Source organism: Phodopus roborovskii, unplaced genomic scaffold (assembly GCF_943737965.1).
Source record: "Phodopus roborovskii unplaced genomic scaffold, PHOROB, whole genome shotgun sequence".
NCBI classification, from domain to species: domain Eukaryota; kingdom Metazoa; phylum Chordata; class Mammalia; order Rodentia; family Cricetidae; genus Phodopus; species Phodopus roborovskii.
Genome location: NW_026125932.1, coordinates 542,599 through 569,988, shown reverse-complemented (window position 1 = coordinate 569,988; position 27,390 = coordinate 542,599). Strand labels below are relative to the sequence as shown.

The 27,390-nt window shown below is 43.5% G+C and overlaps 2 protein-coding genes across 2 annotated transcripts; one reads left to right on the top strand and one right to left on the bottom strand.

Moving 5' to 3' along the window:
* Positions 1–548: 548 nt before the first annotated feature.
* Positions 549–2,107, bottom strand: P2ry4 (pyrimidinergic receptor P2Y4). Its single transcript, XM_051179027.1, has 2 exons — positions 1,984–2,107; positions 549–1,729 (listed from the first exon to the last, which is right to left on the bottom strand). The coding sequence occupies exon 2, from the start codon at positions 1,721–1,723 to the stop codon at positions 569–571; it is 1,155 nt and encodes a 384-aa protein (XP_051034984.1). The 5' UTR covers positions 1,724–1,729; positions 1,984–2,107; the 3' UTR covers positions 549–568.
* A 2,446-nt stretch (positions 2,108–4,553) lies between these two features.
* Positions 4,554–25,133, top strand: Arr3 (arrestin 3). The gene is given in 8 exon segments (XM_051179030.1): positions 4,554–4,625; positions 20,295–20,360; positions 20,960–21,294; positions 23,685–23,774; positions 23,992–24,015; positions 24,184–24,248; positions 24,485–24,494; positions 25,076–25,133. Coding segments are annotated over 8 exon segments (720 nt in total).
* Positions 25,134–27,390: the final 2,257 nt, after the last annotated feature.

Sequence of the window (27,390 nt, the reverse complement as noted above, 5' to 3'; positions counted from 1 at the left end):
GTCTCCACAGTCGCAGAGGTGGGTCTAGTCTCTTGTTTCCAAAGTTGCTACCACCCTAGACTCCGCCTCCTGAGGCTCCACAGGGTCATCACTCAAGAGTACTACTCTACCTCATGGATGCTCAGCAGTTCAACAGCTCGAGGCTTCTAGCTGCTTGTGGGGCCCTGGCAAGCAGGTTCAGAGGCCTTGTACCCTATTTCAGCATCTTAGCAGGTAAGACTAGCTTGTCTTTGAGAGGGAGCCAGGAAGTGGGTGTGGATGCTCCATATAGTAATATGGCATCTGTGATATGCTAGCACATTCTGGCTTGCTCCATTATGTACAACAGGCCAGTTTTGAGATTGCTCCACCCTTCACCCCTCTAGTCAGATTGTCTACTCTGGTTGGAGAATTGCATGCTGTGGAAGGAACTGGGGGAAGCAGAGAGGATGAAGAGCACTGAGGAAGCCTTGCCAGGTCTAGAAACAGGATCAGTGGCTCCAGGAAGAGACATAAAAAGAGAAAGAAGTAGAGGCAGAGGAGTAACTGCTCCAACCTTTGACTAAAAAGATGGCAGCTGATGCCCTTATCAAGTGTCACTAATGGGCTCACTTCCCTCTGTCCTGCAGTTAGCCCCCTTCCTTTCATACCCAGTGCCCAGGGTACTGTCTCCCCCATAGGTAGGGAAGATGATGTCCTGGTGGGTGTCTGCCCACCTGATGCTGCTTTCCTCATGTAGGGTCACCAAGGCCAGGGAGGAGGCAGTTGTTCGGGGCTGGGGCCCGCTACCTCTGCATAGCTGCTGCAGCTGGCTTCGATACTTGTCCCCAGTGAACAGATAGAGTACTGGATCCAGACAGCTATTAGCACTAGCCAGGGGCCGGGTCACTTTGTAGACCACGTTGACAATGTTCAGCACCCGGCAGTCAGCTTTCAACAGCCTTGCCAGGTAATAAACCGTGCGGGTGATGTGGAAAGGCACAAAACAGACAGCGAAGACAGTCAGCACAACAGCAATGGTGCGGAGGGAACGGAGCCGAGATGATGACTGTCCAGCTCCCGGCAAAGGTCGGTATAGTCGCCGGGCCATGAGTCCATAGCAGACCAGGGTTACCAAGAAGGGCAAGCCAAAGAGCAGCACCATAACTGCCGAACTGAAGTGCACATAGTGGTCAAACTCCTCAGGCCGAGTGGTGTCATGACACAGAGTGGTGGTTCCATTGGGGCTAGTTGTTACAAAGAACAGGTTGGGCACGAGGCAGCCAGCTACCACCAACCAAACAGCTAGACAGAGAAGTCTTGCAAATCGAGGCTGGCCCCAGCGTAGGGCCCGCAGTGGGTGGCAGATGCCCAGGTAGCGGTGCACACTGATGCAGGTGAGGAAAAGGACACTGCAGTAGAGGTTCCAGTAGAAGAGAAAGCGGACAAACTTGCAGAAGCCAGTGCCAAAGGGCCAGTGGTTTCTGGCAGCATAGTAGTAGACGAGGGTGGGCAGTGACAGCACATACAAGGTGTCTGACAATGCCAAATGGAACATGTAAGTGGCTGTTGCATCCCAGGGTCGAAGGCGGAAGAGGAACAGCCAGAGGGTTGGAGCATTGAGGGCTAGGCCCAGCACAAAGACAACCCCGTAGCTCACAGGCAACAAGATGAACTTGAACTCCTCATTAAACTTGCAACCACCATCTCCAGAATTTTGACTGGGGCCTAGAGAGGTGAATAGCAAGGATTCTGAACTGGTCATGGCCCCCTAGAGGTAGAAAGGACAGAAGTGAGTGTCTGATTTCCATATTTTCCCACTCCTGACAAACATACAACAAAAGACGAAAAGCACCAAGGAGAGCTAGGAGGAGCAAATCCAAGGGCAACTCAGGCCTGCCGGCCCCTACCCCAGTTCCCTTAGCCCAGCCCCTACCCTGCTCCCTTAGCCCAGCCCCTACCCTGCTCCCTTAGCCCAGCCCCTACCCTGCTCCCTTAGCCAAGCTCCCTTGGCCCAGCTCCTACCCAGCTCCCTGAGTCCAGCCCAGGAACTAATGGGCATCAGGCACTGCTGGGATTCAGTAGGCCGTCAATGGTGTTCTGCAGCTTCCTCGCCTGCAGAGCCTGGCTCGCTGCAGAGGGTGGAGACTCACCAGCACCATCTAAAGGGAAGATACCCAGGCTCAAAATGGCATCTAACTCACCACCACAGCTCTGTCCTGGCAATAAGGGCCTCTCTCCCTCGCCTTTCACCCTGGTCCTAGTTCTCTGTACTCTTACATCCCTCTGAAGCCGCACACTTCACACCTGCTTCCAGCCCAGGAGCACCACCACCACCCTTGCCTAGGAAACTTAGCAAGACTCCTACCCAGTGCCCTTGAAGCTGAGCCCAGCTGACTCTGTCACCCTTCCTCTTGGCAGCCAGAGGGCATATTCTTGGGGGTGGGACTCTGGGTGGCGCCTATCCCTCCTCCTGTCCCATCCCAGCAGATTGCCAGAGCTAGAAAAACCCTCGGAGGTTATCTAGTCCAACCCACTCAGCACACAGATTGGGAAACTGGGACCCAGTGAGATTACTATTTAACAGCTTCAAAATGATTGTGTACACAAGGAGACATCCAAGTTTACAGATAAAGAGCCAGGTCACTGAAGATAATTAAATTACAGGAAGATCATATAAGTTTATGGGTGTAGAAATATGGGAAATGAATTTTAACATGGACAACAGCAAGTCAACACACTGAAGGACTTCTGAAAATGTAAACTACTGATAACCACCTTTACTCTATATGCATTTAATTATAGCAAATGTTTGTCTAGGCCTTACTCTATGTTAGGCACTGCTCTAAGGACTTTATACCTATTGATGATTCCACAGTCTCCCTATCAGATAGGTTCTATTACTGCCCCTGCTTTACTGATAAGAAAATTAAAGTACAGATAGTTTGTGTATTTTGATAATTTGAACCCAAACAAGCCTGCCATGGACCAAACTCTAACATCCATAATTTAATGAGTATGATAACTTTTTAAAACTAGTTTATTTAAACTTATTTTATGTGCATTGGTGTGAAGGTGTCAGATCTCCTGGAACTGGAGTTACAGACAGTTGTGAGCTGCCATGTGGGTGCTGGGAATTAGACCCAGGACCTCTGGAAGAGCAGCTAGTGCTCTTAACCACTGAGCCATCTCTACAGCCCGAGTATGGTTGATCCTCCAAAGTACTGGATCAGTTCTGGGAAAGGGTCAGAAAACATTTCTCAGGAGCTTTCTGTTCTAAATCCTGGTAGTTCACTAGAAGGGAACAAAATAGAGTAAAACCTGTCAGCTTGGGCTGGAGAGATGACTCAGTGGTTAAGAGTGCTGACTGCTCTTCCAGAGGATCTGGATTAAATTCCAGGTAGACACATGGTGGCTTACAGCTCTCTGTAAATCTAGTTCCAGAAGACCCAGGACTCTCATTCAGACATACATAAAGGCAAAACACCAATGCACATAAAATTTAGAAAAACAAAACAATTTAAATCTATCAACTTAATAGGAGTTAGATAATATTGGAGGTAATAAATTAATAAAATATAAAGAGTATGATCATTCTTATAGAGAAAAATTAAGGATATAATGAAGAATGTTGAATAAAGACTGGGTACTTTGCAGAAGGGAAACAGAATATGAGGTTAGAGCATTTGAAAGGGACCAGATATTGAAGGCCCCTGTGGGCCCTTGTGAGCCAGTGTAAGGCCACAGAGGCTTTGGAGAGAAGTGCCATGGTCTGACCTGCTCTCCAGAGAGCTCTGTGCTGAGACTAGATAGCAGGGTTAGTAGCACAGGAAGAGACTACTGATAATGTGGATGGTGGTCATGTGGATCAGAGTGTCAAAGGTTACAAGAAGTCATCATATTCTGGGTATGATGTGAACATAGGGACAAAATTCACTGATGTGGGCCATGAGAGGAAAAGAGACATCAAGAGTGCCTCCAAGCCAGGCCTGGTTACAATCATACAGGCCTGTGACGTCAGTAGTTGGGATTGGGAGGATTGCTCCAAGTTCAAGGACAGCCTGTGTCACATACTAAGATTCTGTCAAAAAAGAATTAATTCCAGGTTTCTTGCCTGAACATCTAGAAAAAGGGAACTCCTATAAACAGCCCCAGGGAAGGCTATAAGAAAGCACATTTGGGGAAAGAAGGGAAGTTCATTTTCCAGCATATATGTTTTAAGATGCCTATGACACATGTGAGAACAGATGGCCAGGAAGCAGTTCATATCTCCCTGTGGATGCTAGCCAATAATCTTCCCTTACACATCCCACCCCTTCCTACACAGCACTTTGTCTCTCTCCATCACTCTAGAAGAAACTAGTCTTAATACAGTAGAGAAGGCATGCAGAACAAGTTTCCACTATTAAAAGCCTAATGACAGAGAACAGTTGACAGCAGGTATGGGTCTGAGGTATCAGGAAATTAATATGACTTCATAAGTCTCTGGCATACCAGGTAAATTGGGTCTGGAAGATGCTGTGGATAAGGTGTGCAGTACTTGTTGGGAGGGATAAGCAGGCTGGAGCAGAATCTTTAAATGGAGCTTGGAAGCAATGAAGACTCAGAACCTGATCCTCAGGTCCCAAGAATGTGACCTAACTGCATCCTGGAAGGGAGAGGAGGGGGTAAGCCTTCAAAAGAGACTCTAGAATCCAGGAGCTGGATCTCTTGGAAGGCCTACAACTCTGGATATGGGAAGAACCTGAAGACCCTGTCCTGTTTCAGGGTTAAATCAGGCATAACCTGAGTCCTGGCCTACTGACTGCTGGAATGTCATATAAAAAAGCCTAAGTGTTTGGAGCTAGGTAAGCTTGTATTCAAATCCTTGTTCTGTTTATTGTCTATATGACCCTGGGCAACTACTTCTGACAATTTCCTCAACAGTGAAATGGGAATAGTAACACCAAACTATAGGTATCAGAATAGGAACTGATCAGTAGCTGTACAAAACCTTGTAAGTCCTAAAACGCTGCAAGTCTGTAATATTTTCCTTCACATTATTCTGTTCCCAGGAATGAATTTGACCTCTTTAGAAGACGTGAAGTATGTCTTGAGACTTGCTACAGACTCTAGTCATGGAGAAGTGCCACCTTAGAAAAGATTTGGCATGAACCAGCTTCCTGCTCTGCTGCTTCAAGCTGGCTTAACTCAAGGGGTTCCCCTAATTTAATCTGCCAGGCTTCACCTGGCAAGTCTAAGCAGGTTTCTGCTTGTTCCTGGACACAGCTGCTGCAGCAGCAGCTGCTGTCACTGCCGCCCAGTGGCTACTTTAGAAAAAGACCTCCCCCAACACCCCCAGTGGAAGCCCCAGCTTCTACCACCCTCCCAGGGGGAACAAAGCAGCATAGATCAGACTGATAGTCTCTGAACTGCATCTTCACTTTGCTCTCTGTGGCTTGCATTGCTTGGTTTCTGCTCTTTCCTCTCCTGACCCCTTTCCCCATCTCCTTTTTATCATTCTTCCACCAAATGTGGCTCTTCCCCAAAGCAGGCTCCCCTCCCTTCTACCACCCTTCTTTCTCTCCTCTTCCCCTTCTCCACCACCTCTTTCTCACTTTGCCCTCTCCAGGTTCCCTCAGGAAATTACCCTCATGATGTTAACCGCCATTTAGATGGTATTGGTGATTTTCTTTTCTTTTCTTTTCTTTTCTTTTGGGACAAGATCTTGCTCTGTAGCCCAGGTTTGCTTTAAACCTGTGATGTGCCACTCATCCTCCTTGGTGCTGTTACTACAATATGCACCACCACACCTGCAAGATGTCATCAGTGCTTCTAATGACAAAGAGATTCCAGCATAGCCCTCTATCTCTCTCTGCCTCTCTCTGCCTCTCTCTCTGTCTCTGTCTCTCTCTCTCTCTCTCTCTCCTTCCCCTCTCCTTCTCAAATTTCTGTCTCAGCTGGAGAGAAATTTCAGTACTTGAGCACTTGTTGCTCCTACAGAGGACCTAAGTTTGAGTCCCAGCACCCACATGTGCTCACAACCACCTGTAATTCCAGCTCCAAAGGATCTGACGATCTTGTCCAACCTTTGTGGGCACCTACACTCAGGAGCACGCACATGCATGCGTAAACACACACGTACACACACACACACACACACACACACACACAAATACACAATTAAAAATAAATACTTAAAATACTTACTTTGCATGTTCTCATGGCATTTGATTTTCAATAGAAATTGTGGCACATATCACAGACTTCCTATAATTACATTCATTTGTGTTTTTACCCATCTCCTGATCCTCTAATCACTAAACTTGATCCAGAGCGCCTGTCCTCATAGCCTTTATATAAAGTTATGATCTAGAAAATAGAGGTTTCCAAATGAGGTGTGTGGTTGTCCAACAATGCCTTCCAATCCAGACTTAAGAAAAAAAAGTACCCTGCATATAGTAACTTTTCAAAGAATGTTGACTGTGTGAATAAATGAATGAAAATTATGGTTTTTTGTTTTTGTTTTATATATTTATTATTTTTTCTTATTTTACATATCGATCCCAGTTCCCTCTCCCACCGTCCTTCTCATTCCCCCCCACCCCTCCCATCCCATCCCCCCCACTCCACATGGAGGGTGGTGCCTTCCAGGAGGGATCATCAAAATCTGTCAAGTCATTTCGAGTAGGGTCTGGGCCCTCCCTCCTGCCTCTAGGCAAAGGGAGTATCCTTCCATGGGGAATGTGCTCCCAAAGTCTGTTTTTTTTTTTTAATTGAATGGTTTGTACATCTATAACCTTCCCCTGTATAGGTAGTTTGTTGTAGGTTACTTCCACACGAGTATTTGATATCAATTCAGAACTTGTCTTAATACATAATTAAGTGTTTCCATGCCATTATTGGTGATAACACGTCCATTCTAGTACTCCATGTTTTCTCAGTCCTCTCCTTCCTGGTCCCTCACATGCAATATTCATAAAAAGTATTGATGGTAATTTCTCTGAAATGTCTACTGTTTACTTGGGGACTAGAGTAGAAAATGGGGGAATGATGTTTTCTCATCTCCTTAAATTAGAATGGAGGGAGGAAGGAAGAAAGAAGGAGAGGAAAGGAAGGAGGGAGAAAAGGGAGAAAGAAGGAATGAGGAAGGAAGGAAGGAAAGAAGGGAAGAGGGAATGAGGGAGGGAATTAATGGAAGGTAACAATATAGTTGAAAAGCGTAGGCAGACGGTCCTAAGGATGAATTACAGCTTCATAACCTATCAGTTGTGTGACTGTGAACAGGCCTCCCTGGACCTCCATTCCCTCAGGTGTGCTGTCCGGATTCTAGGATCTGAACTGTGGTGAGGAGAAAGTCAGACAACACACATAAGAGCTCAGCATAGTGGCTGGCTGGTGCCATCTGCATCGTTCTTAGGTGGTGTATTTTGAGGCTATATTCAGAGTGTTTTCCTTACAAAGTGAAAAAATGAGGTCACCTTCTGAAAATTAAACCTTGATGGACAGAAACAGTAACTGGAACCCTGGGTAATTCAAACTTACCTGTGAAATCACATGAACGTGACTGGCTCCATACAGTTAAACTCTCATTAGCTTTGCGTATGTATCTTCTCTTTAGTGTGCCTTTAAAAAATTGGGTGGGGGGTGGCAGGCTTTTAAAAAATGGTCTCACCCTGTATCCCAGGTTGGCCTATAACTCACTAAGTAGCCCAGGCTGGTCTTGAAGTCAGCAGTCCTCCTACTCCAGCCTCCAAAGTGCTAGGATTTCAGGCATGTGACACCACACCCAGCTTAGTGTGCCCTTCTTGTCTTTCTAAATGAGATCATGTAGGTAGTTCCCAGTAGCTGATCCATCTCTCACCTTTCCATCCTCCCCCACTGAGCCAATGCCCTTATTCACATCCCACTCAAATCTGGTGATTTGGAAAGGATGTAAGAGCCAGAGAAAGATGGGGGAGCAGTATGGAACACTGAGTTCCAGGCCCGGCATGGCTGGTACAGTCCTAGATTTACTGCAGCTATAATTACCTGTACAAGATCTAAACAGAATTGGACTCATCTACACCCCCATTGTGGAAGGCGGAGGAGCTCATGAGGCCCCACACCTCCCCGAGGATTTATGTGTAGCTAATGATTGATGGTATAGAGGGAGAGACATTTTCTTCAATGGTGTTGCTGCTGGTAAGGTGCCCTGGCTCCTGTAAACAAAGTCTAACCCATGCTCCTGTAAATAACCCCAATCTCACTGGGAGAAAACAGACATGATAACTAAAGGGGACTGGTTGAGAAGAGGGTAAGGGACAAGAAAGACTGATGAGGGTGAACACAGTCAAAATGTATTATGTTCATGTCTGGAAATGTCATAATGAAACCTGTTATGTATAATTAACACATACTAATAAAATATTTTTAAAATCTATTGATTTGCTTTCAGTTACAATAACAGAACATTTTAGCTAACTTTAGAAAAGGAAATGTATATTAGCTTGCACTTAAGTCCAGGAACAGATTCAGCAGTTCAGTAATGTACACATCTAGATTCTTTCCATCTTTCTGATCTGCAACCCTCAGCATGCTGTTAGGAATTCTCATGGTCACAAGAGACTCTGGCAGTTCGGGCTTCGCATCCAAACTCAGCACTCTTCAATGAGAAGAGAGGAAGGCCTCTCTTCCTGTGCATTTATTTTTATCATTTTTCATCATTCAGGAAACCTTTTTCAGAATCTCCCCTGCATATTTCCTCTCACATCTCAGTGGCCTGAATTTCATCCTGCCTAGAAAACCCAGTCACTTTCAAAGAGATGAAACAACCCTAACTGATTTGTTGAGAAAAGCACTGGAAGAGGGTAGATACCTCTAAAATTGGTAACTCTGTCTACAAAGTTGGGGAGAGGGCTACTGAGTTGGTGAGCAATCCTGTGTTCTACAACCCTTACTGAAAAAGCCACCCCTTCCTCACACAGTGATTCTAACTGGAGTATGCAGAATGGGAGTGGATAAGGACACAACAATATTGCTCCCAACAGTCTATCAGATGTATCCCTTTGCCCTGCATCCTTGGAAAATGCAGATACTCCATATAAAATAAAAAGATGATGATAGTTCTCTTTGGGAGATTGCTAATATGGGGACAAGGGAATTTTCAGGGCTGTGGATATACACAGGGTATATAGATATTACAACTAATTATTACAGACTTGACTTACGGTAATGCACAATAGTTTTCTACAAATCCAGACCTCAGAAGTCTGAAATCAGCATTAATGGACTAAAATTAAAACATCAGCAGGGCTTCGCTTAAACTGTGGAGGGAGTCTGTGGAGAGAAAGCTTTTCCTTGTGTTTTCAGCTGCATTGTGCAGCTCTGGCTTCTTCCTCTGTCTTCAATGCCAACAGTGATAGCGTCCTGCTTCAGTCTTCATATTGTTGTCTCTACAATCAAATCTAGTCTTTGTTTGCTTTTTAGACAGGCTCTCACTGTGTAGCTGCGGCTCGTCTGGCACTCATTATTGTAACTAGGCTGGCCTTGAATTCAACGATCAATCTGCTTCTGCTTCCCAAAAGCTGGGATTAAAGATGTGTATCATCTCACCCAGCTCGCTTCTCTTTCATAGTAAACTAGGTAACCCCGGTAAATCAGATAACCCAGAATAATCTCTCTATTTTAAGAATCCTAATCATGCACTCAGGAGGCAGAGGCAGGCAGATCTCAGTGAGTTCGAGACCAGCCTGGTCTTGAAAGCAAGTTCCAAGATAGCCAGAACTGTTACACAGAGAAACCATTGTAGTGGGATATTCACTTTGTCTCCTTCTGTGGCACTGACCACGCCCATTGGGGGTGGAGCCAGGGATGGAAGTGACCTGGGTTACTACGTCTGAGGAGGAGCAGGAGAATGGTGCAAGCCCCACCTGGACAGGAGGACTTCTGAAGGCATTCTTGGAAGCAGGAACCTGCTGGTGTTCACCTGTCTATGTTGTGAGTTATTTCTCACTGAATAAACATCTGTTCGGCCTAATTGTTTATCCAGATCCTTATTAAACCACGATAAACCATGTCTCAAAAAATAAAAACAAACACAAACAAACAAAAAAGTAGGCGGGGGAAGGAATCCTAATCACATGAGCAAAACCCCTTTCACCACATAAGGTAATATTTATAGGCTTCAATTATGATCTGATATTTGTGAGGGTCAATATTCAACCCATCATAGCAAGGATTTACTGAAGTGCATTCAAGATTTGTGCATTATTCTGGGCATGGTGGCATATGCCTGTAATCTAACACTGTAGAAGTTAAGCCAGGAGTTGTGAGTTCCAAGCCAGCCTAAACTACACAGTGATCTCAAAAAAAAAAAAAAAAAAAATGTGCATTTTACCATCTACAAATTATCACAGCCCCAAATTGCAAATACTCAGAAAAGGAGATAAAGATTTAAGTTCAATAGTAATAAAGAGTTAAATGCCTCCCAGGTCTCCTTTCTTCCCACTGAGCCGATCACAACCTGACTTCAAAGAAGGGATAAGCACCTAAAAGGGAGAGTGGGCTTTGAGCATGAGTCGGATTGATTCTGGCATTTACCTTTCCCATAGTCACCAACCTTAGCAAGTTTTTTGGCTTTTTCTCACATTCCAAAGCTTAGTTTCTGTCTCATTACAGTCCCAGTAGAATCTGAGTTTCTCTAGCTATCTGGAAATGCCTGTGAGAGACACAGAGCAATTAACTGAGAAGGCCCTGAGGTGCACACTGGTCACGAACAGCACCGGCTGACTCAGTCAACTGTGCAAAGGAATACAAGGATTCTATCTAGGGGTTAGAGGCAGATATTGGAATTTGCAGGAAGCCCTACTGCATGTCCAGATTCTTATGACCTATAGAAATTGGACCAGGGACACCTGGACAGTGGCAGTTACAGAGACTGCTTATTAAGAAAAAGAACATTTCCAGTCAAGGAAGTGAAGCAGAGAACTGGAAGCTCAGTGGCACTGGGCCACAGTTGTGACTTTTTATGGGTTATTAATATAGCACTTGCCTTTTCCATCATATGTATTTCAGAGACTTTTCTCACACGAATACTCTGTCCCATACATGTATGCCTTGGTTTTGAGTGCTAGGCTATTTCTCTGTCATTTGTTTCATTCATGTGACAATTTCTCATATGTTAATTTTTGAGACAGGGTCTATGTAGCCTTGGCTGTCCTGGAACTAACAGAGATCCACCTTGCCTCCACCTCCTGAGTGCTGAGATTAGAGGCATGTGCTACCACACCCAGCCATATGTTAATCTTGATAGTTCTATCTCTGCCGTGCATAGGGCCCCAGTGAGAAAGAAGTCCCAGTACAGCCAGCCTTCTAAGCCACAGCCACAGTTATCCTTTGAGGACTAGAGAACCCATCTCAAGGGTTGAAGATTGTGTATTTAAGTAAATAAAAAAGACCAGCTAGGGCTAAGTAGAGGGTAAAGGGGCTCAGAGTCCTGGATCCTCAGACTTTGGAATTTCTGCTTCCACATGCTTCAGGCCTCCAGAGGTGGAGCCAGGGCCTATGAGAAAAACAAGAAATAGAGATAATTTTGTTGCTACTGTTCTGGAGGCCCTGGCAACTGCAGGGACAGAAATCTCTCTAATTCCATGGGTGGTCACACAAGATGAGGGAAGCTGTTTAGAGCACGGACCTAGTTTCAGGGATTGGAAAGACTCAAGAGCTGGGCAGTGAGAGGTGGGGAAGTTATTCTAGGTCTGGGCCATACAAATGCCAACTGCCTGTTCCCTGAAAGTGTAATGCTCTGCTAGTCTAGCAAAGAACCTGCCCCTAGGCCAGGAATGCTGTGATGTCTTCCTCTTTATTGAAATAAATTCAAAGGTATCTCTATTTCCACCTCTACAAGACTGGTTTCTGCTGTACACAGGAGCCAGGATAATCACGATTTCTGATTGCTACCAGGCTTCAAGAGTCCAAAGTCCCAAGAGGGGGCTTCTGGGAAAGGCTACTCTTTCCCACACTCTTGGCTTTCATGTGGCCAGGAACAGATGGTGAAAGATACAGAGGTTGGAATATGATCCAAGTTGATCAAACAAATGAAGGTCCACACTGTGAGCGCACCTATTTTTACCCTTTCCTATTCTTCACCTTCAAGAATTACAGCTTGTCTTTGATCCCAGCCTTCATGTGTGAAGCTTCACAAGTTCAAGCCCCACTAATTCCCTTCTTAAACACAGTCACCTATAACTGTTAGGCCTCAAACCCTGACAAATGGCTAAGGTACCTATTTACATGTCAAAGCAGACCTGGCCTTCAGGCTCTCCAAGAATCCCTTGGTCCCTATCTGTTATAGGGAATGGCTAACATACCTCAACCCCTACCCCGAACTTGCCAGCCCAGGGTCTGGGAACCCCCTCCCCCAGTGGCTCTTCCTTAACATAATCCAGCCTTATAGGCTAAGTGATCCTTTTTACTCCTTTTACCTTTTTGGCCCCTTTGGCCTCTTGGTCTCATGGTCTCATTCACATGGCCTGGCTCCGGGTCATGGTTACTCTGGACCCTTCCACCGTACGCAGGAGCAGTCATGCCCTCCTTTTTATTTCTTTCTTTTTTTCATTCAGTAACCTCATCAGACTCTCCTAGCCCTGTCCTACCCCCTCAATAACAACCAGCTGATCTCATAGGCACTAATCTGTACTCGCTAATCTCTTTTCCAAACTCTTGGCCCCTGAGCTAATTATGGCAGCGTTTCATGCCACCCACCTCAACCCTATTCTTGTTCTCTGACTCCCACCAATCTACACATTCAGAGGACTGTTGATACAAGAGGCTGGGAGGCCAGCTTAGCAACCAGAGCTGGAGGCTGGTGTGCACTTCTCTTTCCTCAGGTAATATTCTAAATCTCCCTGCTCCTAGCCCATTCTAAGCCTACGATCCTTGCCTTTAGCATCTCCTTTAGAGGAAGGAGAGGAGCATCTTTCCTGATGCAGGCAATGGGTCTTCAGGCTGATACAAGAGACTACTAGAACTCACCACCCCCCAACTCATCCCTCTGACCAGGCCTAGTATGTATTGAAGGGAAACACCAGGAAGACATTTCCCTCTCTATGGTTACTTAACACCTGAAGAGATGGGTGGGGTTAGGGTGGGAAATCTTGAGGAAAGTAATAAGTGGGATGATAAGTAAGGGCAAGAAGGGCCTTTAGCTTCCACAGAGGCTTCTACCACCAACACCAAGAAAGCCAGAGCAGCAACCCCTTCTCTCCTACACTTTTCCCCTTTCTTCCTTGTCAGTTGGAGGTCAAAAACATCCTAATTCAGGGTCACGTCCATTTCAGGGACAAACAGAGAAATAATCCAGTCATTTATTCATTCATATACTTAACAAGCATGTATCGCCAATGACTGTGTTCCAGGTGAAGTTCAGTATCATACAGGTCAAGACACTCATTTAAGAGACAGAGTAGGATCAATTGGGATAAATAGAAAGGGTTAAAAAATAAGGTGGGGAGCAAGCAAGGAAAACACTGGACATCCTTCTTGGTTTCACAATATGCTATACACATGCATGCATGTACACGTGCACATGTGTGCACACACACACAAATAAAGAGGGGGAGGGAGAGAGGCAGGCAGACAGACAGAGACTGACTTACAGAAAATAGGGAGGTGTTTTCCCCTTGTCTGGTTGCTAAGTGTGTACCTGAAGAGGTGCCCTAGGTAGGGGGGAGAATAGGAAGCACTGGGTACTGGTGTGGTATCTGAGGAATTAAATTTCTATTACACTGGGTGCACCTCGTTGGGATATTGGAGTGTGATGTGGAAAATGGTTTAAATAACTGAGCTTTCCTCCTTTCCCTTGTCTCAGGAAATATTCAACATAAATTCCTTGGCCAGGACGTCCACATAAGAATTCTATCTATCAGACTTTGAAGACTCCCCATGGAAGGCCTCACCCTCCCTGGGGAGCAGAAAAGGGGTAAGATGGGGGGTTGGTGGGGGGCAGGGGAGGAGGGGAGGGAGAGGGAGCTTGGATTGGTATGTAAAAAAAAAAGCTCTTTTCTAATTTAAAGAAAAAGAAAGAATTCTGTCTATTGCTCTGGATCTGTGGGTTGTTCCTTATCCAAACCTGAGTATTTGTCTTTGGGATGGAAGCCACCTGACTGAGAGGCCTAGATCAGAGGGGCATGAGAAAAACAAAAAACAGCAGGCACTGTGCATGCTTTATCTGCTGGGTCCTGACAACCAGGAAGTTCAGCCTAATGGAGTCACATTCTTTGGGTTATAAAAAGAGCTGGAAATGGAGCTCAGATTGCTTATTTTTTCTCCAAAGAGTATTCAAAGTAACTAGATTTCTAGAGAACAAATAAAATTATACTTTTCAAAATCACACAAAACAAGCACATGTGTTGAAATTAAAATAACGTCTTATAAAATTTCTGGTTTTCCCCATTATTGGTATGGTGTTCCTGCTTGACTACTTGTTTCATTTTAAGCTTAGTCTGCCTATGGAGTGAACCAATGCACAGAAAAGTCTATATTTTTACATAAATTTTATGGCTTTCAAGTGCTAACAACTCACTAAAAGATTTTTAAAGGCATGATAGGACTTTATATATATATATATATTATATTCATATGTTTATTTATTTGTTTATTTATTTATTGCACTCTAAGTGTCCCTCAGGCTTCCATTTTGCAAGCTCTGATATATGTCATTCCATCTAATTTTTTCATGTCTTTTTCAAGTGTGCGTGTGAGAGAGAGAGGGGGTAGGGAGAAAGGGAGGGAGAGAGAGAGAGAGAGAGAAAGAGAGAGAGAGAGAGAGAGAGAGAGAGAGAGAGAGAAACTTCCTAAACTTACCTTTAACAAAAATTCCAAAGGAATAATAACCACAGGCAGTAACAGCAGGAGACAGCACTCTGGCAGCAGAACCCTAGTTCAAGATTGCACTGAAATATTTTCCACTGTATTTTTCCCTTTTAATTCTCACTATGGATTAACCCCGCTGTGATCTAACTGGACTAAAAATTGGGTTCAACTGGGAAAAAGATTCAGAACCAGTTGGTGACTATTAGTCTAGAAACAGCCTTTAGCTGTTGAGGGATAAAAGAGCTGTCATCTCTGAGATTAAGCACCATAGATAAGCAATCTGGCCAGTTTCAAATATCAGAGAAACTTTCAGTATAACCACAAATTAGCTAACTTATTTATAAGTAACAAATACTCTGTTTCTAAAATCTAATTGCCCCGAATTCCTAAAAATGCTCAGAATAACATAGGAAAGGAAATACTTAATTTTAAAAATTGCATGTTGCGTGGCATGATGGCCTACATATATCTCAGCGCCTAAGAGGCTGAAGCAGGATTCAAAGTACAAGTTCCAGGTCAGGTGGAGTGCAGAGTGACTTTCGGGCCAATGGAGCTACATAGTCAGAACTCATTTCCCCCAAAATACATGTTTACTTAGAAAATAGATGTATGTTTTTCTTCTCCTTTGAATTTCCTTTTTTGTCTCTTTAGCAGAGTTTTATATTATTATTCATTTAAATCATACATATTTCTGAAATTTACTCCCAGCTATATGTTTTGTTGCTTTATGAACATCATCTTACTTTCACTGTATTAAAGCTCTCTGTCTTAAAGCCCTAGATAGACTTAAAGCTACCCATCTCTGTTCTCCACCTTCCCTCGATTCCATCCCTGTCACTTTAGTTTTGGAGTATACCTAGAGTATGAATATATTTCTTAGATAACAGTTGCAAAGTATGAGTTCATTTGTACCTGTTCCATTTTTTTTTTGCCAAGATTTCTATCATCATTATCATCATAATCATCAATCATTCATGTCTATGGATTTTTCCAAATAAAATTATTTTTCTTCGTTTGGGGTCTCATGTAGCTCATTCTGGCCTTAAACTCACTTTGTAGCTAAGGTTAGTTGTTAAGTCCTGATCTTCCTGCCTCCACCTCCCAGGTGCTGGGACTATATCTAAATACCACATTAGACATCAAAGGAATTTTTTTATACATTAACTCCTTATAACCATCCTCTGAGTGAAATTTGGTACAAATGAGTCTAGGCTCTGGAGTCTAGATCTGAGTGAGTTGAATTCCTAAACCTGACTGGGGATATAGCTTACTTGAAGAGTGTTTGTCTAGCATGTATGAAGTCCTGAGTTCAATCCTCAGCATTGCAGGAAACAGACATGGTGGCATATACTCAGGAGTGCAAGACCACCTCAGGCTACATGACACCCTGTGTCAAAATAAATAAATACATAAATAAATAAGTAGAAGGAAAGGAATCGTGAGCCACTGCCTAATTTTTTCTTTACTTAAAGGTTGTGAAGTCTACATAATAGAGTTATGGCTCACCGTGCAGTACTATTTGTGTATTGAGGGCATGTATGTGTTGTATGAATGTGGTGGTAGTACATGTCTGTGAGTATACAGGTATGCATGCCTATTCACTCACATGCCAAGGCCAGAGGAGACCTCTAGATGTCTTCCGCTATTCCTCTCCACCTTATTCACTAAAGATGAGGGTCTCTCATTGAACTAAACCCACCATTTTGGATAGGCAGAATGGCCAGTGACCTTCTAGGATCTGATTGTCTCTTCTCACAAATGCTAGGATTACAAGCACATGCATCCATGCCCAGCTTTTTATGTGGGTTCTGGAGATTGTAACTCAGTCCTCGTGGTTGTAGAACAAGCATTCTTACCCACTGAGCCATCTCTCCAGGTCCAGTCCTATTTATGGCAGTTATATTAACAGATCCAGGGAAGCCAAGGGATTTGTATAGGCCCTGTTAGAATCCAGATATCATCTGGTCATTGGTGGTGCATGCCTTTAGTTCCAGCACTCGGGAGGCAGAGGCAGGCGGATCATTATGAGTTTGAGGCCAGCCTGGTCTATAGAGCTAGTTCCAGGACAGGTTCCAAAGCAATACAGAGAAGCCCTATCTTGAAAAAAAAAAAATCCAGATATTATAGTGGGATATTCACTTTGTCTCCGTCTGTGGCACTGACCACGCCCATTGGGGTGGAGCCAGGGACAGAAGTGACTTGGGTTACTAGGTCTGAGGAAGGGCAGGAGAATGCTCTCTTGCAAGCCGCATGGGGACAGGAGGACTTCTGGAGACATTCTTGGAAGCAGGAACCTGCTGGTGTTCACCTGTCTACTACGTTGTGAGTTATTTCTCCCTGAATAAACATCTGTTCGGCCTAATTGTTTATCCTGATCCTTATTAAACCGCGATAAGATATCTTGACACTGAATCTTTTTTGAAATTTTGTTATTATTTTGTTATTATTGTCATGTGTTTCTATGTACACAGATGTATATAATACATGTGTATCAATGCAGATGCGAGTAGAGTGTGAGTGGAGGTCAGAGAACAACTTTAGAGTATCAGTTCTATCCTTTTATCTTGAGATCTCTCATGTTTCTGCTACTCTGTCTGGCTGACACATGAAGTTCTGGACAATTTTCCTGCCTCTGTCCCAACTCACTTTATGAATGCAGGAATTACAGTGCAAGCCACCACTTCCGGCTTTTTGTGGGTTCCAGGGATTGAAATGAAGTTGTCCAGCTTGTGAAACACACACTTTCACCTATTGAATTGTCTTGCTGGCACCTGACCTTAAATCTTGTTAACTCAATTTAACTATTAAATATTTCAGGCATAAAAGTTATATCTACTACCTAGCTTTGAAAAGAACTATAGAACCTGAAGTTTTCCGTGTCCTTAGGGTCTCTCTCCCTTATCCTTCTCTTTTCTCCTACCAGGTAACCATTCTCCTAGATTTAGTGTTGTTTATTTGTTCCATGATGCTTGTATACTTACACTTCACATTTATGTCTTGACAATCAATTACTATGTTGTTTGTTTTAAGCTTTATATAAATGGTAAGACACTGCACAGGGCTGGAGAGATGGCTCAGAGGTTAAGAGCTCTGACTGTTCTTCCAGAGGTCCTGAGTTCAAATCCCAGCAACCACATGGTGGCTCACAACCATCCTTAATGAGATCTGGTGCTCTCTTCTGGCCTGCAGGGGATACATGCAGGCAGAATGTTATATACCAAATAAATAAATAAATAAATAAATAAATAAATATTTTAAAAAGAACAAAAAGCCCTAATTAAAAAAAAGACAATGCACATTAAATTCTGCTGATAGAAGTTTTTTTACTCACTTTTTAAAATATATTTAATCATGTTAATATATTTCTTAGTACATTAATGCTGCTATACCAAAATACACAAGACAGGGTGATATATAAGGAAGAGAAATTTATTTTTTCACCAATCAGTAGCCTGGCAAATCCAAATTCAAATGATTAATTAACATGTTCAATTCTCTGGTAAAGTCTTATCTTTGCATCTAAAATTGTGCCTTGTTGCTTGACCCTCCAGAGGGGAGGAATGTTGTATCCTTAGGTGGCAGAAGGTGAAACAGAAAAAAAAAGATGGGTGCTGATGGGAGTTGTTATTCTGTATATGTTTCTCATATTGGTTAATGAATAAAACACTGATTGGCTAAGCAGGAAGCTAGGTGGGTCTAGGAGAAGAGGAGGATTCTCGGAAACGTAGGCAGAGTGAGCCCGCTGAACAGAGTCATGATGCTGCTGGAGGAGAAACACCATGCTGGGGATTACCAGATAAGCCACAGACTTGTGGCAATACATAAATTGATAGAAATGGGTTAATAATTAAGACAGCTAGCCAATCAAAACCCTAGTCATTGGCCAACAGTATTATAATTAATATAAATCTCTGAATGTTCATTTGGGGCTGGCGTGGCTATGGGACCAGGCTGGTGGGAAAGAACCATCTGTAACAGGATACTGCATAAGGCTTCTCTAACAAGGGCCTTACCTCATTCATAAGTGAAGATGATAAAAGATTCAATTCTACTGAATAGCAGAATTTTTCCAAAGTGGTTATATTAATTCATCTCCCACCAGTCATTCATTTGAACTCCAATTGGGCTACATCATCATGAATACTTAGTGTTGTCTTGTTTTAATATTTTTGATAATCTGATCTGTATGAAATGTCTTTCCACTGTGGCTTAATTTGAATGCATCTGATTACTACTGAGACTACATGAATTATTGGTCATTCATTCCACTTGTACTTCTGTTAAGAATCTGTCCTCGTTCTTTGCAAACTTTTAGAATGGCATATATATATATATATATATATATATATATATATATATATATTTACTGATTTCTAACAGTTAGTTTGCTCATGTATGTGCAGGTATGTGTGAAGGCCAGAGGTCAACCTTGGGTGTCATTCTTCAAGAGGCACCATATACCATGTTTTCTGATACTGCATCTCTCACTGTTCTGAGGCTCATTGGCTAGTTTAGGCTAGCTGGCTGGCCACTAAGCCACAGGGATCAACCTGTCTCCACCTATTTGGGGTCTCTGTGTATTATTTGGGGTTGATGCGGCTCTGGGACCAGGCTGGCGGGAAAACTACTCATAACACATCAGCAACCAGGGACCCCTCACAGCTTTACAGGAGTGGCTTCTGTACAAACCCTTTCACACTTTAGGTACTGACCTCAAGTCTCAGGCAGTTTCCAGAGAAGATTAAAATGTAAAAGAACAGGAAAGGTGTCCCTATTTTGCTGAGTTCCTTTTGATTTCTTAGATGGTTTCTATCCTGCACTTTTCAGTGACAATGCAGCCTGTGCTTGAAGATTGAGGAAAGGGAAGGGAAGACAATGAACTAGTCACCTTTCCACCAATGACATAACCAACTTAAAAAGAGGGAAGGATTTTTCTTTTCTTGCATCATGGTTCAGTCTATGGCAACTCAGTTGATTTGGGCTTGTGGCAACATAGTACATCACGATGGGAGTACACGGCAGAAGAGGCCTGGTCACCTCATAGTGTCCAGGGAGCAAAAAGAATACCAAGAAGTTCATGCCTGCAATAACCAAACTTCCTCAACCTCTCTTAAGAGGTTTCAATACTTAAAAATTTTTACCACCTCTCAATAGAAACATCAGCTGAGCTAGGTGTGGTGATACACATTTTTAATCCCAGCAATTGGGAGATTGAGGTAGGCAGATCTCTGTTGAATTTGAAGCCAACCTGGTCACAACAGTAGGTTCCAGGTCAGCCAGGGCTACACAGTGAGACTCTGTCTCAAAAATAAAAGAAATATAAGCTGGGGCCAAGCCTTTAATTCCTAGGCATCTGAGTTACAATGGGGCATAGGAAGAAAGACAGATGGACAAGACTGGAAAAAAACAGACAGCTAAGGGATGAAGACATTTTCATGTAGTCCCACAAAGGAGAGAGTGATAAAACTGGAAATACAATTTTTTTTGTTCCTGATTCTTTGCAGCCATGTGGGGTTGACTTTGAATTGAAGAGTTTCTGTGGAGAAAATCTGGATGAGAAAATCCCTAAGAGTTATTCTTCAGTCTTCTCCAAATCCTTGCCTTAAACCTCTACCACAGATCCTGCTCTTAGGACAGAAACAGACCTAGTTACCATAGCACCATTGCCACCAACTTGGATGTCCTGTTCTGAGTCCCTCTGATTTCTCTTCTCCACTCTCGGACATGGGTTGGCAGACATGTCACATATTTACATTCTGTGGGCTATCAAGTCTCGGTTGCAACTGCAATAACTCTGCTGCTGTTGTACTGGAACTGTCATAGATACTATAGATATGAAAACATGTTGCAGTATTCTAAACAAACTGAATTCATGGACTCTAAAATTTGAATTTTATATAATATCTATGTCATAGAATATGGCCCTTTTAATTTATTTTGGCCATCTACAACTCTGATCATCATTCTCAGATTGCAGGCCACAAATAAACAAGAAACAGGGCAGATTTAGCCAGTGGGCCAATTTGTAATCCCTTGGTCTACAGAACATCTAGGGTTCAAGGCATTCTGTGAGAGAGGACTTTCCTTGTCCCCAAGTAAACACAAAGCTTTAAGGGTAGTAAGAGATAGTCTGTGGTTGCAGAGCTATCTTATCCTCTGGCTTCTACTCAGTGATCCTGTACAGCTGGATATACAGAAAGTGCAGTTTTCACCCCTGGAACCAGGCCCTGGTCCCTGGGCACAGACTATTCAAAGCTTCTTTCTGTCAGCTCAGCCCCTACAACTCCAGGCCCTGATGGACAGGGAGGTTGTTGACCCCCCTCCCAATATCCTATTCTTTACATTATAACTCCTCTCATAGCCCCCTTTTACTGGTGTAGCTGCTAACTCAAGCTTCTCCCACCCCTTTGCAGTAACCCCACTCCTGGCTGTCATCTACCAGAAACAGAGCCTGGCACTAGATGGCAAATTCAAACATGAAGCCGCCAATTTGGCCTCTAGCACAATGTAAGTTCATAGGTAATTTGCAACCTCTACTTCCTACCCTTAAGCTATCCTCTTCAGTTGAGCCTATTTGTCTTTTAAAATGCCCCTCAGCCAGTATTCAGCACACTCACAGGCCTCAGAGCCAACCTCAAGGTAAATGAATGCTTATGGGACCAATAGTAAGCTTAGGTCTTAGGTGCTAAGAAAGGAAAATGCAGAGAACAGAAGTTCTTTGTTATATAAGATTTTAAAGTCCAAACCAGTCATGGGGGGTCATGCTTGTAATCCTAGCACACTTAGTGGTCATCACGGAGGTAGAAGAATCACAAGTTTGAGGCCTCCATAGGCTATACAGCAAGACCCTGCCACAACAAAATGATACAAACAAGGGCTGGTGTGATGACTCAACAAGTAAAAGTTAAGCTGACTGCTTAAGTTCAATCTCTAGGACCCACATAGTGAAGGAAAGAACCAGTTCTTGTCCTCTGACCTCCATGTGTTTACCATGGCACCTGCACCCCCACAACCATATGAGGGGACAAGATAGATAAATAAAAATGTAATAATAATAAAAACGAAGAAAAAGACACAATTCACAAATACTTTACATCAATATTATCTTCCTAAGAATACTATTTATGTACACTGGCCAGAGGGTTGGTTGGGTTTATTGTTTCTGAGGATGAACTCAGGACTTTCATCTTTGACCCTAACCAGATATGTTATTCCATTTACACACAAGAACTCTGAGGTTTATGCCAGTTGGTGGTGGCACACACCTTTAATCTCAGCACTCATGAGGGAGAGGCAGGTGGATCTCTGTGAGTTCAAGGCCAGCCTGGTCTACAGAGCGAGTGCCAGGGTAGCTAGAGCCACACAGAGAAACCCTGTCTCGAAACACCCCCCCCCCAAAAAAAAGAACTCTGAGGTTTAAAGACAAGGAACTTGTTCAAGGTTGAGTAATTATGAGGCAGACAGGATTCTATTAAATTCCATTGCTCTAAACGTGATCTCTACAATAGTTACTATCTAGAGAAGATAGAATAGCCTGGAAGGTTAGGAGATGAGAAATGGTGGAAAATGAGGACACAAAATGAAATTATGTGACAGGAATTGGTAGAATTCTTTGATGCTGTTCATTTGGTTCTATGCCTTCAGATAAGCATGTGTTTCTCATCAAAGCCATTTGTCTACCATCTACAATCATAAATGCCCAATTCTCCTCATGCCTTATCAAGCAACTTGTCATTATTTGTAAAAAATAGCCTTAGAAATTATTCAAGGAGCATTAGTTTTCAGAGAGATCAGCACCCCAAAGCAACCAAAAGACTACCCCAAGATCCTTACAGCTTTTGATATCTTACTTTTGAAACCAGTAGGTTTTTATTGAGCACTTACTAACTGTCCATTCCTATGCAATACAATGAGAATATACAAAGAAATGTAAGACAGTATTTGCCTTCAGTCAATATAAGGCCTAGATGAGGAACATAGATGAATGCAAATGTAATCCAACAGTTAAGTGTTAGCTACACATGGCTCATATTATGAGTTCAATAGAAGTTAAAAGCCAACATAGCTGGCAAGAGATTCTCAAAGGAAATAGAATGAGCTAGAGCTTGAAGAATGTCTGTAAAACCTGGATACTAAAAATAGAAGAAAGGAACTTTCCAGACTTGGAACATGGCAAGGGGAAAAGCTAGAAGGTAGTAATCCCACATGGCATTTTAAGGAGCACAAAAAGAAGACCAGTCTGCCTAGAGTGTGTTCTAGGTGTGCTGGGAGATGCCTTCTGTAAATATGTTTCTCTTATTGGTTAATGAATAATGCACTGTTGGCAAATAGGAAAGCAAGATAGGTGGGCCTAGGAGACAAGGAGGATGCTTGGAGATGTAGTAGAGAGGAGGCAAGATGTAGGGACTTGAGAGAAGAGGACTGGACCCTCTCTCCGGTAAAATAAGACCACGTGAAAACACTTAGATTAATAGAAATGGGTTAATATTTAAGACAGAGCTAGCCAATAAGAAATGCTAGTAACAGTCCAACGGTTTTATATCTAATACAGTGTCTTTGTGTGTTATTTGGGGCTGATGCAACTCTGGAACCAGGTTTGTGGGAAACTGCTTATAACATAGGTGTTTAGGAGTTAGGGCAGAAAAGGGAGAAGTAGATGAGGCTAGATTGCTTTGGCTCCTAAAACAAATAAGCAAAATAATCAATTAAAAAAAATAAGCCCTCGAACAGACAGTAAAACAGTCAAATGGAATTTTAGGAAGAAGCAATTACAGCCTGATATCTTCTGGGAAAAGACAAAGGCAATGGGGCATGGTAATAGAAAGCACAGGAAGGATTTGAGGGAGCTAAATTCAATTCTATTCCTAATACCCCAAAATTGACACTAAAATGTGAATTCTTCAACCTGGAATGGACAAGGAGCTCCTGGGGATCCTGGTGTCCTACAAAGTTAGAGTCAACCTGATGGTGTCCTATGGGAGGGGGTGGGTAAGTGCAGGCTTCCAGTTGTCTGTGCAGGGGTTGTTAGACTGACCCACTCAAGGGGCTCCACTTCTTGGAGACTAAGTTCACAAACCTGTGAACTCCACGAACAAATCATTTTCCCTTGCTAAAGCCCTATTCTGTTACTAAAATAGCTTTGATTCTTTATCCCCATCGAAACTGGGTTGATTCCTCTCTAATTTGCAATTTTCTTCACAGCATCCTAGGAGGTCTTTCAGCCAGGTGAGACGCTAGGGTGACAGAACTGAGGCAAGGCAGGGAGGAAGAGGGCATGAAGAGGCCAAAAGAGTCCTCTGAAGAACAAGGGCCTCCTAGACTGTTAAAACTGAAGCAAGGTCAGTGATCAGGCCCTTTCAGGACTTCAGTAACTTAACCTTGGAATACTTGCAGTGATGTTGGTGTGGAGCTGCCCCTGATTCTGATCCATCCAAAGCCATCTCTTAGTGAGAGATCAGGTGAGGCTCCTAGAAACAATCATCCTGAGGGGCTGGGGGCCAAGCTGTTCTTGGGAAAGAGTGGCTCAGATGGAATGACAATAGGCAAATAGAATTTCTTAATTTTAGGGGACATATAGGGAAGGGGAAGACCCATAAACAAAGGAGAGAGGAGAACAAAGAAATTTCTTCATAAAACTGCAGAGCCACTTATGAGCTTCGGTTCCATTTTTTCTCCCTCTCCATGCTTGCCACAGTTGCTACCAGGTAAATCACTGTGAGGCTTGGAAGCCCCATCCCACTCCCTTGCCTATTGCTGTTTTATGATGGAACTTTTAAAAGCATCCTCCAAATGTTGTTTTCAAGACTGTGAACCGGAAGCATGATTTAGCTTCATGTCACAGTCTAGTGCTTTCCACAGCCCTCATTTTCCTGTCTGTCTCCCTGTCCATCATCTGCTGCTCTTCTTGTAATTGTTCTTCCCCCTCATCGCTTCCATTTTTCCTCTTTCCTTCTCTCCAAAACCCTATTCTGTTGCTAAGTTGTCCTTATGAACACTTATCCCCAGGCAAAACTGGGTTGGTTGCCCCTTTTCTATTTTAAACTGTTGATTTAGGGTCCATTCTATCCACATCATCCTTGTCTTGTTTTAATTCCTTCCCTCTATCTGACCCTCCTTTCTAACACTCCTGCTGTACCATTGTCTAGACAGATTCAAAAGGGAAACAAGCCCTGTGGAGGGGAGGGCTGAGGAGCAGGAAAGGAAATGCCTCTCTAGAATCAAGAATGTGGAGAAAGCTCGGGAAGGGGTTTGCTAACCTTCCATTCCCCTCTGCTGCTTCTGCAAGCTTGGAGGACTTAGTCATCAGGGAGTTTATGAAGCAGAACAGTCAGGCACAGAGCTAGAAAGCTCCAGCAGGAAACTAAGTTAAGAGAAGCCAATAGCCTATCTCAGATAATCCTGTGTGGAAGCCTCCACTGCAACACTCTAATAAATTGCTTTGTCCAGGCATGGCTGGTGATCTCTGTGTTTTTTCATTCCTCTTGGAGAGTACTGGAACTACAGAGAATGATCTGTCTGCTTCAGGTGCCTGTACCCATCCCCCATCCTTACTCACGAGCCCAATTAGATTACCTGTATTAAGTACTTTGCCCCTGTGTGGTCCCAGACTTTCCTCTGACAAGTCTCTTGCCTTTACTCTCTGGCTTCAACTATCCTGATCCCCACTTGATCACTCATGTTTTAAATTTTTTATTCATTTTACATGTTAACCCCAGTTCCCTCTCCCTCCCCTTCTCCTGCCCTCACCTCCTCCTCACCTCACTTCCATCCACTCCTCAGAGGGGGTAAGGCTTCCTTTGGGGAGTCAACAAAGTCTGGCATACCAAGTTGAGGAAGGACCAAGCCCCTACCCCAGCATCAAGGCGACCAACATATTCCAGAATAGGGAATGGGCTCAAAAAAGCCAGTTCATGCTCCCAGGATAAGTCCTGGTCCCACTGCCAGGGTCTCCCACAACAGATCAAGCCACACAGCTGTCATCCACATTTAGAGAGCCTATTTCAATCCCATGCAGGTTCCCCAGCTGTCAGTCCAGAGTCCATGAGCTCCCACTAGCTTGGCTCAGCTGTCTCTGTGAATTTCCCCTTCATGACCTTGACCCTCACTTGCTCATGTGATCCCTCCTCCCTCTCTTCAACTGAACTCCAGGAGCTCAGTCCAGTTGATCACTTATTCTTGTAATCGCTTTCTGGCCTAGCAGTACCTGATGCTCACACTGTAGGGAACCCCAGAGAGGAATCCAAAGGGATGTGGCCACTCCCAGGCCTGGCTGTGAGGATAATGGTGTACCAGTTGCTACTGGAGGAGAGCATGATGTGATGCTAGGTGGTACAGGCTCAAGTGCAGAAAAGCATTGTTACACCTTCTCTGTCTGTCCAGTTAAAGGAATGTGTTTGGTCCTTCAAGGTGAGGTCAGAGGCTACGGCCTGGAGAGCAATAGGAGACAAAAATGCCATTCTCTATGCAAAGCCAGGCATATATTTCTGGTCTGGGACAGGCTTTGAGATAAGATGTTATGAATACTACGGAATGAGATGGGGAGGCTACTTCTAAGGTGAGTCCCTCTTTGTTAGTCCATTGGGGGGGTACTTAAAGACACTGAAGAAAGGGCAACAGTTGGTCTTTCAAAGAGACAAGTGCATGATGAATGGGCAGAAAGAGGTGGTATGTCATCAATGTGCTGTGTAACATGGTTGATATGAACAACAAATGGTAAGGTTTGTTGGTCTGCACACCTAAAGTTCAATCTTCACATGGAGGACCTACTGTGCTCTGTTTACGTGGGGGAGCAGAAATTGGTGTTGGATCAGAAAAATCATGGGTTCAAGGCTTCTAGTGTTCCTAGCCCTAGGCCAGCATCACTATATATAAGAAATGTTTAAGCTCACTCACTAACTATAGGTTTCTACCATCTGGCCCCTTTGCTATCTTCCTTTTGTTAGGCAAATCTGCAGAAGAGGGTGAAGAATAATATAGGGACCTCAATGTGATGTTTATTGAGACTAGTGCTGAAACCAGCTGCAGTGTAACAAACAGAACACCCATTTCACTTTAAGACACTCCTTTGCACTGTCTCTAGTTACCCACAACCACTTACTTTTGATACCCTAGATTGCCTTATGATACCAAGGATCCAAGGTTCATCCCCTCCACCATGCAGCCTGAAAGCACAAAATCATTTCAGCCTCTAGACCTTTAAAAATTGCTTGCATTATCCATATGCTAAGACAGCTCTTCTAGTATACTTTCTGTCCTTACTTCCATAAATGGCTTCACCTCCATGGCTGGGAAAAAGACATGTCTTATTTTCTGGGGTAGGGGATGTGAAAGCAGAGAAGCAACTCTCACTCAGTGTTAAAGGCTAGAACAATTTTTCTGCTTAAGTGGTAATGGAAAACAGAACTATAGCCAAATGTGAAGGCCACATGGTCAGAGTTCCTTTTTTTTTTTTTCTTTTTTCTTTCTTTTGTTAACTAGAATCTGTTCCTAGGAGTTCAGATGGACTCATACCCTTAACTCTACTACCATTCTTTCCATAAACCTTAGGGACTGAAAACTGACTTGAGAACTTTCAGAATTCAGGCATTAAAACCTTTTCCC

What these genes read in the sequence shown, in the direction of transcription:
- P2ry4 (XM_051179027.1), bottom strand. Translation starts at nt 1,723, where the DNA reads ATGACCAGTTCAGAATCCTTGCTATTCACCTCTCTAGGCCCCAGTCAA.